The sequence below is a fragment of the Puma concolor genome, chromosome C1 (genome assembly GCF_028749965.1).
Source record: "Puma concolor isolate L17-30 chromosome C1, mPumCon1.1.hap2, whole genome shotgun sequence".
NCBI lineage: Eukaryota > Metazoa > Chordata > Mammalia > Carnivora > Felidae > Puma > Puma concolor.
Genome location: NC_141674.1, coordinates 27,209,730 through 27,220,617, shown reverse-complemented (window position 1 = coordinate 27,220,617; position 10,888 = coordinate 27,209,730). Strand labels below are relative to the sequence as shown.

General features: G+C 36.0%; 1 protein-coding gene across 7 annotated transcripts in view; it reads right to left on the bottom strand.

Annotated features, from left to right (window-relative positions):
* Window positions 1-7,346: 7,346 nt before the first annotated feature.
* Window positions 7,347-10,888, bottom strand: part of ZMYM4 (zinc finger MYM-type containing 4) — a 145,994-nt gene continuing 142,452 nt past the window's right edge. For all 7 annotated transcript variants that reach the window (XM_086716427.1, XM_086716426.1, XM_086716430.1 and 4 more), the window contains one exon: window positions 7,347-10,003. In XM_086716427.1, the coding sequence (XP_086572553.1) occupies window positions 9,796-10,003 (208 nt within the window). In that variant the 3' untranslated portion in view covers window positions 7,347-9,795. The remainder of the gene's footprint in view (window positions 10,004-10,888) is intronic.

Sequence of the window (10,888 nt, the reverse complement as noted above, 5' to 3'; positions counted from 1 at the left end):
ATTAAAAATAAACACACATATCGACTGAGTAGAAACCCCAGAAATGAACCCACAATTATATAGTGAATTCATCCTCGACAAATGAAGAATGAATATTCAATGAGAAAGACAGTCTCTTTAACAAATGGTGTTAGGAAAACTAGACAGAAACATGCAAAAGAATGAAACTGGACCACTTTTATCATACACAAAAATACCCCAAAATGGATCAAAGACCTAAATGTGAGATCTGAAACCATAAAAATCCTTGAACAGAGCACAGGTAGTAATTTCTCTGACACTGTCTGTAGCAACATTTTTCTAGATATATGTTTCCTGAGGCAAGGGAAATAAAAACAAAAATTAACTATTAGGATTACATAAAAAGTTTGTGCACAGTGAAGTAAACAAAACTAAAAGGTAACCTACTAAGTGGGAGAAGACATTTGCAAATGATGTATGCAATAAAGGGTTAGTATCCAAAATCTATAAACAATTGACACAACACCACCCCAAACACAAATAATCCAATTAAAAACTGGGCAGAAGACACGAACAGACATTTCTCAAAAAAAGACATACAGGTGGCCAACAGACACCTGAAAAGATGCTCAATACCATTCATCATCAGAGAAATGCAAATCAAAATTATAATAAGGTATCACCCCACACCTGTTAGAATGGTTAAAATCAAAAACAACAAGAAACAACAAGTGTTGAATGTAGAGAAAAAGGAACCCTCGTGCACTGCACTGTTGGTAGGAATGCAAACTGGGCAGCCAGTGTGGAAAACAGTATGGAGGTTCCTCAAATTAAAAATACAACTACCCTACAATCCCGTGATAGCACTACTGGGTATTTATCTAAAAAATACAAAAGCACTAATTCCAAGGGATGCACATACTCCTATGCTTATTACAGTATTTACAATAGCCAAACTACAGAAGCAGCCCAAGTGTCCACTACTAGAAGAATAGAATATTATTCAGCCATAAAAAGGAATAAAATCTTGCCACTGGCAACAACATGGATAGATGCAGAGAGTATAATGCTAAGCAAAATAAGTCAAAGACAGACAAATATCATATGATCTGATATGTGGAACTTAAGAAACAAACAAGCAAAGGAAATAAAGAGACAAATCAAGAAACAGACTCTCGACTATAGGGAACAAACTGATGGTTATCGGAGGTGAGGTTGGTGGGGGATGAGTGAAATATGGGATGAGGATTCAAGAGTACACTTATCATGATGAAAGGAAAAGCAACATCAGAAATAAGTTCTAAAAGCAGTAGTTAAAATGAATATAAACATTTTAAACTTAACTGAAGACAGACTCCCACCCCTCTTTGCCATCTTCACCTGCTCCCCCTGCAGACACATTAGCATTTGAGAAAGTAAACGCATGGAGTAATTGGTGTGCCTGGAGCCCAGGTACAATGGTGAGGGGTGCCACCGTGAAGCAGCCCTACTGCAGAGCAAATGAGGTGGTGACTGGCTGGAATGGTAAGGAGACTGATTACATTGTACAAATAAGTGATTCGGAAATTAAGTACATATACTGAGAATAATGGGAACCAGATTTTTCACTGTTCTGTAAAAGGATTTATGAATATTTATTTTTTAATTTTTTTTTTTCAACGTTTATTTATTTTTGGGACAGAAAGAGACAGATCATGAACGGGGGAGGGTCAGAGAGAGAGGGAGACACAGAATTGGAAACAGGCTCCAGGCTCTGAGCCATCAGCCCAGAGCCCGACGCGGGGCTCGAACTCACGGACCGCGAGATCGTGACCTGGCTGAAGTCGGACGCTTAACCGACTGCGCCACCCAGGCACCCCGGGATTTATGAATATTTAAAGGGAAAAGGCTAGAAAGAACCCCAATGTTTTGAATTGAAATTGGAAGAATTGGTAAGAACTCACAGGCTAAACAGGTAGATGGATAGTTGTACATAGTTATATGTATTTGCTTATGGATTGACTGATTCATAGGAAAAGAAAATTTTCCTTAGTAGCAATGAGCACCAAGTGCTAAGGCATTAGGTTCCACTACTGATTCCAAGATTATGGCAGGGAAGTACACAATCATCTTGGAACATCTTGTTTTGACTAAGTAAATGCTGAAAAAATGATGGGGACATATCAGAAGGACACAGGAGCCAGCCAGAAGAGGCTTCCACCGGTTAAATCTATTTTAAAACAAATAAAGAGAGCATCCGATTATAACCTAATGAATAAAATAGGAATCCATGAGTCTATACTGATATAAACAAGAGAGTAAAAAGGACGACTATAAATTCTTTATAAAATATCTAACAACATGGGGCAAAAATGATGGGAAAATACTACCAAGCAAACATTAACTAAAGGAAAGGTAGGGGATCAATATTTATAGTGACAGAATTCAACGCAAAAAAGAAGGGTTAGGGATTATATACTATAAGAAAGAGAAATTAATCAAGAAAAATGGATATTAGAGTACCTTTTCAAAAACAGCCTGAAAACTGACAAAATTTCAGGCAAGGAAAGGGAGGGTGGATAACGCTTAGTTAAAAACAGAAATGAGAAAACACCTACAAACAGACTAATGATAAAATCTTGTCTGAAGGTGGGAACACCACTAAAGAACTAAGAAGGAAAAATTGATTTGAAATCATTTTCATGAAATCATTTTTAGCAATAAGAATGATTAATAATGAAGGAAGCAATCATTCAACAATTTAAAGAATGAACTAAAAAACAAAAAGAACGGTAATAAAAATGGTAATAAAACCAGAAATAAGTAGAAAAGACAAGTCTGACCAAAAAAAAAAAAAAAAAAAGGTTCTTTGAAAAGACCCTTAGATAGCAAATACAGAATGGAAGAAGGGAAAAATTACAAACCATGTTAATAAAGCTGAACATATAGATGAAACTTATGAAAATTACAGAGAACTAGAAAATTGCAGAGAAAACATAAGATATAAAAATCCAAATTGACATCAAAAATTTGAATAGAACAGTGATCATTAAGTGAATTAAAATGGCAAAGACCTCCCCTTTGAGGGATAAAAAAATTAATAAGAATAGTAATTTTTACAGTTTGAGTATACTTTCAATAACAGAAATTTTCTATACATTCCACACAATGGAAAAGGAATAAAACTTGCTCACTCTTTTTGAGTCTAGTCTAACGGTGATTCCAAAGTCAGTTGACAATTCAAGAAAAAAAAAAAAAGTATTTCACCGTGAGTACAAATACAAAAATAAAATACTAGTTACCCAAACCCAAAGGTATGTACATATTTTTAAACTAATAAGGGTTTATCCAGGGAATGCAAAACCACTGATCATAAGAAAATCGATGTGTTTCATAACATTAATAAAGGCAAAAAAAATGACTATTACAATAAATGTCAAAAAAAGCATTTGGCAAGTTCAACACTTCTTTATAATTGAAAGAAAAATTCATGGCAAACTAGGAATAAAAAGGAATGTCCTTGGTAAGGGTTATATATCTAATCCAATAGTATATATATAAAATACATGAACAATTAAGATTTCATTAAGGAATGCAAGGATGGTTTGATATCAGAAAAATCCATCAACGTATTTCACTAAGGATACAAATTATATGATTATATAGACACAAAAAATGCATTTGATAACAATCTTTTATTTAATGGATGGAGGGGAGATTTTTTAGTAAAAGCTATCAAAACCTTCTTGATGTTTAAGACTGCTTTCCAGAATGGATATACAGTTGACCCTCAAAAAAACAAGGGTTTGAACTACACAGGTCCACATATACATGGATTTTTTGGTAGTACAGGGCTGTAAATGTATTTTCTCTTCCTCATGATTCTCTTAATAACATTTTCTTTTTTCTACCTTACTTTATTGTAACACAGCATATAATACATAAAACATGCAAAATATGTGTTTAATCAACTTTTTATATTAACAGTAAGGCTTTTTATATCAACAGTAGGCTACTAGTAGTGAAGTTTCTGGAGAGTTAAAACTTATACTTGGATTTCCAACTTGGATTTTCAACTGTGCAGAGATAATTGCCCTAATCCCTGCATCATTCAAGGGTCAACTGTACAGTTCATTTATTCTTGCAATATGTAAGGGTTTTTAAGTCCCAACAACAGTACACTTGACATTATCCATTTTTCCAATCTGTCCAGTCTCAAGGACATGAATTGATAGGTCTGAAGAGAAACTCCATGATTACTAATGAGTCTGAACATTTCTTCATATACTTGTTACCCTTTAGGTTTTTCTTCTATGAAGTATTTGTTATTCTTTGTTCAGATTTCTTTACAATTCAGCACTCTGGGGTATATTCTAAATATATATCATTGGGTAGTTTTGTGTATACAGATTCCTGCTTTTTGAAGGTTTGTTAGGCCACTTTATTTTTACAAAAGACTTACATTAGCACGTGTTTTTGCTAACCGAAAGATATCAGAAGAGGATTCACACTCTTACAAAAAAAGGCACAATGCGAAAACAGTGTTGAGTTTATTTTACAGCTAGCCCTTACAGAGGCAGTGCGCATCCCAAGGAATGAGAGTGGCCTGCCAAGCTCCTTTCCCAGGAGCACACTCAGTGGCTCAGCATCAACCATCTAAGTCTCCATAGCTTTGGATGTGTCTGTGAGCATCGGTGCTTTATCTTGATTTATTTTCTGTATCTGTTAGCAAGATGTGCCCTGAAATGTCAGGACAACCTAAGAGAGGTTATTTTGGGGTCTGGGAGTATTAAAAAATTTTCCATTACAAATTAATGGTAATTGCTTCTCCATTCTACACCATTTTGGTTTACTAAAGGTTTCATAGGAACACTTACTTTCAGATAGAGGGAAAACCTGTATCTTCCCTAAGCCTGTTATTTGTCATCTTTTATTGACAAACATCTTTAATTTTGATATAGAATTAATATCTAAGTTTTCTCCATATAGTTTCTGCTTTGGAGTTTATTTAAGAAGCTCTTTCTGTCCCCCAGATCACATTATTCTCCATATTTCTATTAATTTTATAATATTACCTTTCACATTTAAGACCTTTAGTCCATTGAGAGACCATCTTTGGACATGATCCGAGTTAGGTATCCTGTTTTTCTCCATGTAAAAAGCCAGTTTACCAACACCACCTACTAAAACAAACACAGGATATTTGTATATTACTTAATTACTAAATACTTTACAGCTTTCACTGCTACTGTGAATAGTATCTTTTCCTTTTAATTACATTATCTAACTGGCTGCTGCTCTAGTGTTTTTTGTAATACACACATGCACCTGAACCTCTGAAAATACGACTTAAAAATAATGAGTTTCAGGGATGCCCTAGCTGGCTCAGTTGGTGAAGCATCCAACTCTCGATCTCAGGGTCATGAGTTCAAGCCTCGTTTTGGATGTAGAGATAACCTTATAAATATAAATAAGATAAAGTAAAAATGAGTTTTATTTCTCTTCCCAATACTGATATTCTCTTTTTCTTTCCTTATAGTCTAAATCAGAATTTCTAGTTCTATGTTAAGCAGTAACAGGATACTGGGCATAGTAAGTCTTAGTTAGGATACCAGTTTGGTAACCAAACTTTACTAGAGACCAAATAACAATGACTGAATAAGATGGAAGGTATCTTATTTCTTTTTAAATGTTTTTTTTATTTTGAGAAAGTGTGCATGTAAGTGGGGGAGGGGCAGAGAGAGGGAGAGAGAAAAATCCCAAGCAGGCTCTGTGACGTCAGCGCAGAGCCTGACACAGGGCTCAACCTCACCAACAGTGAGATCATGACCTGAGCCAAAACCAAGAATCTAAGGCTTAACTGACTGAGCCACCCAGGTGACCCAAAAGGTTTCTTTCTTATGTGAAGGACTGAGCTAGCAGGCAGTTCAGGAGATACGTGGCTCTGCCTTATGAAGTTTAATGTGCTTTTGATATTCTGCCCTTTCCCACATAGATGAAACAAGTTTGCCATGAGCACACACACATTCTGGCCCGTGGAAAAGAGGCAATTACAAGACGAAGGCAAGCCCTTTCCTTTTAAGGATGTGGCCTGCTAGTTGTAAACTACTGTTTCTATCCCACTGGTCAAAACTCAGTCCCATGTTCCAGTTGCAAGGTAGCCCGGAAAATACTGTCTCTTACCAATGAAACTACTGCCTAGCTAAAATGTGAGGGAACAGGGTTTCTGTTACTGAAGGAAGAAGTGGGGAGACGTATACTGTACAGCTGTCTTGCTCCCAAGTGATGCTATATAACCATTATCAAGTAAACGAAATTTCATTAGGAGTTTCTCTAATTGAAAATAGGTATATCACATATATCTTCTTTGCAATGTAGTAAGTATATCAATGGATTTTTGTGATGTTGATTACTATTCGTATGCATATAGGCACATGAGTGAAGAACTTATGACTGTACATAGTATTTAGTTATAACAAATATTTGACTCAAATCATATAGGGAATTCTGTTTTGCAGAACCTGAAGCACCGAAATAGTGAAAATTCAGGCTGCAGGAAGGGGATTAACATCAATTTTAAATCTTGCTATACATGCCTAGCAATCTGCATGTTATAATAAGAAATCCACAACATCTGAAAGCCTACCATGAGCCAAACTTATAAAAGAGTTATTACTATTCCCACTTTATAAGTAAACTGAGGCACACAAAAGTAATTTACTTAAAGCTATACAACCAGTAAGTGAAAAGACTAGGCTCCAAAGCCTCAGCTCTTCCTACTCTGTTAACAATGCCTCTCAGTGATTATTTTTTTCAACAGTGGTAACACATAGGAAGAACTGGGGGAATCAGTGCTTAATTCTTCCCTAAAATTTCAACTCAGTACCATAGGGAACCTTTTTATCTGCATGTAAAATTAAATTCTAATTTCTAGTAGAAAACTGGGATTAATATACAGAAATTCATTTTACTGTAGACTTTTTGGAAAACTCCTGTTTTATAAAATTAGGGATGCCAAAAGGCAGCAGATAGAAACAGTCCGTATGGAATTTGAAGGTGTTTGTACAATACCAAGGCGGAGCAAGAATCTAAGGAAAATGCAAGTTAGTCTGACATTTCCAAGATAAATATATATACATATATATATACATATATATACACATATATATGTATATATATATATATATACACACTTAAGAATGAGTACATATTCTTTATTCCAGTCTCTCAAGTTCAAAATCACTCAAGGTAAAGTGATGCAAGCAAGCTTTGTAAATCTCAAAAAAGTTTGCCTGAAATGAAATATATATGTGAAATCTGGGATTACTCGCTATCAAGGCTTTGCATATAGTTAACTAAAAACAGGCACAAGTCTTTTGATGGAAAAAGACAACAAGTGAAAAGACTTTGCAATGAAACAGTCTGTTTACTGGACTTAAGTAAACACCAAATAATTTATTTCCTGAAAACTGCTCTTTCTTTGTAATATACCATCTGTTGGCTCATACCAATAAGGCTAAACAGAAAAAAATATTTAAAATTCGTTCAAGACAAAGAAAAGGAATAACTCACCCATCAAATACAAATATACTATTTTATTCTAAGGGAATATTTCTGTGGTTTCTGCAAGGGGAAAACCCAAAGTGGTTAAAAAACAAAAAAGAACGGAAAGGATAATTTAGATGTTTCTCTCGTTTGTTTGATGTTTTCTCCCCTGGAAATAAAAATGCAATTTTACATAATTTTAATAAAATTTTAAAAAGCAAATAGTCTGACACACATATCAACAGCTACGCTTATGAAGAATGACCAATAATTAATCAAAATTTTCTTTTACGAATTTAGGATCTGGACAACTCTGCGGACTAACATGCAATTGAAGTCCTGATACAGTCATTTACCTGGGTATTGGCTGTTCTCAGTTAAAAGATACAGATTTCTTTTTCTCTCTGGTGTTTTATAACAATGTATCTACTATGCCAACAATATTTGTTCTTGATACAACTACAGAAGGGGAAATGTTAGTGTTTATACAAACCATAAAATTTGTATAGTGGGGGCTATTACACCTGATGTTTCTGGATAGTTTATTGGCAGACTTATCAGACAATCCAGTTGTTTTTCCTCCATATCAAATAAGATCTGGAAGTAAGAAGTTTTCCAGTCAGAAATGACAAACACAGATGGAATTAATCATACAGAATTGGGGCAGATTTACTTCTTTCACACAGTTCCTGGTAACCAAAATGAAATTTGTTACAGGCAGAGGGACAGAACCATCAAGTACACAACGCCAAGAGGCCTACTTTAAAATTTTTATTTTACTTAAATGACTTCCATTTATTTTAAAAAACCAAAACACCTGCTACGCCCATCTAAAAAAACGGGACAGATTGAAAAGTTTTCCAAGGTTAAAATTACTAAGAGGGTTTTTGGACTCTTCTCATTTCTATTACAGGGTCAAATTAACCTCAGCTAAAGAAATTCTGTGACTGGCCAACATCAGAAAAGCTTTGAGTCAAAATTTGGGGGGGAAGAAACTGCGAATGGAGATGAGGGAGATGGACTGATATGCCAAACACACCTATGACTTGCAGTCCTCATAGAACTAGTAAAACAGCTAGAGTTTGGAATAATGCTAGAAGCCCTGCTGTGGATATGCAAGACAGTCCATGTCTTTGTATCCTGACCCCAGAATCCCTATTTTCAAGTTTCTTAGGACAACAAGGTCATCTTCCAAATGCTTTATAGGAACGTACTAGGACCTTTTCTACCATAATTCTGATAACTAAGTAATACTGTGTCCTTGTGGAATCATCCACAGGTTTGCCAGAGTGAGAGAGACTTTTCTTTTTGAAATGACAAGGGCCTCCAGAAACTGGTGCAAAAGACAAATAAGAAGATTTGGGAAATAGGAAGATAAAACAATGGGAGAAAAGCTGCCATTTGGGGATAAAATGAAAACAAAAGGAGAACCCCCATTTCTGTGTACCACAGCTCATGCTATGAGACAGCAGCAATAAAGGCTGACACCCAGAGAAGTGGGCATTTTAGTGGGTTTTCTACAAACATTTCAAGACACTTGGGGTCTAATGGGCTCCACAGATTTTCTGTGTGCATAATCAGTTTGTGGAGTATCAGCCCCTTTACCTCAATTTACCCACAGCCAGACCCACAGCTGAGAAGGCTAGACCCAGAAAGTGAAAGGGACATATTACTCTGTGAACAGCAGTGAAGGCCTTTTTCCCTGATGTGAGGGGCCTATGGCAAAAGCACCAGAGGCTTCTATCCTTCACAGAATTGGCTTGGCAGTGAAAATCAAAATCAAGACCACTTCACTCTCTACCTTTTAAAAAAAAAGTTGAGTATTTTTATTGGGTCTTCAAGTCTGGGTCCCACGGTCCTCATCTGATGTCACTCTTAGCTCTGCACTGACTTCTCCCCTGACGTGCACATAGGGCTTGCCTATGTAGCCTACTACAGCCAAGGTCTTACTCCAAAGCTACCTCTCTAAGGTCTAAGGTTACTATGGTAGAGTTTTATACAACAGTTTTCCTTAAAAATATTCCACAATTTGTTATTCCCAAACAAAATAAGATTATGCACCACTCAGAGAAATTGGTTAGTCATTCTGAAGATGTCTAAGAACTCTATCACTGCCAAAGAACAACATTTCTTGGTTCATATTCTTTCCTTCAATTTTCATTTGTACATCCACACTGTGGTTCACGAGTCATCTGTTTTCCATTATCTTGTAATCAAGTCAAGAGGACTTGTACATCGTTTTCCAAAGCTGGATGCATTCACAGTTTGGTGCATACCCACGTGTATGAAAATAGGAACCCCACGTCCACTTTAATCTGATAACTCAACATCAGAGTCTTCTGATTTGGCTTTGGCAAGTTCTTCGTGTACCTCCCTCACCATGAGAATACGTGTTAACATGGTGTCCAGGGTCCCAGGGTCTATTGGGAATGTGGAGTACCACATGGGGCTGTTCGGAACACAGGAGCGCTCAGGTTGCAGGTAAAACACGTCATTCCTCTGCTTCACACTTTCAGAACTATCCACAGGGGATAAAAAAGAAAGAAAGAAAGAAAGAAACTAAGAAAATTGAGGATCAGAAAGTATAGGAAATACGTAACTACTCTTTCATATAGTGACTCTCACCTTTTTCCCTACTGTGACTAATGTCCTAGATAAGCAATGTACCCACTGAGATAAATCAGTTTACAGGCATCTTCCCCCCAGGTGCAACCGGTAACTGCACATTTTTTTTCTCCTACGCTCACTGGAGGTGAGTGTAATGTTAACAGAAGACACAGTGTAAATCGTTCACAAATTGAAAGATTTAAAACATTATTAGGAGTAACAAAAAATTCAACTCACATGTAACACTATGGCTGAGAACCACATATCCTCAGTGCCCAGTATCCTGGAATGACCCCCAAGAGCACTCAATACACATTACCATGGGGCAAACCCAAGCCACTGTATTTCTTTGAGAAAAAAGTGCTTTTGTGTGGATCTTATAACTCTAAAGTCTTAAAGTTTCTGAAAGAAAAAGACCTCAAACATATAAATTCCTTAAAAATAAATTGTTTTTCCATTTATAGGTTTAGGAGTACAACTTCTCCTCTAAATTTTTCTATATAAACAGTAAAATCACAACAGTTTCATTATCACATAAAGGCTGAGCAACAGTTGTAAAGATCAAACTACAGCTGTGGTTCTTGATTTTGAAGAGCTTTTCAGGAAAAAAAAAAAAAATCAAGATAAAGCAATGTGTTTTGGGGTCCAAAATCAGGCAGATATGAGAATAGGGAAAAAAAGGAAATTAAAAGGACATCCTTATCTACAGTCATAAGCTGGCTACATTTCTGATATTCAAGCATCTGAAATCGGAACCATGCTAACTACTGTTTGAAGTGTGCTGGATCTAGTCCAG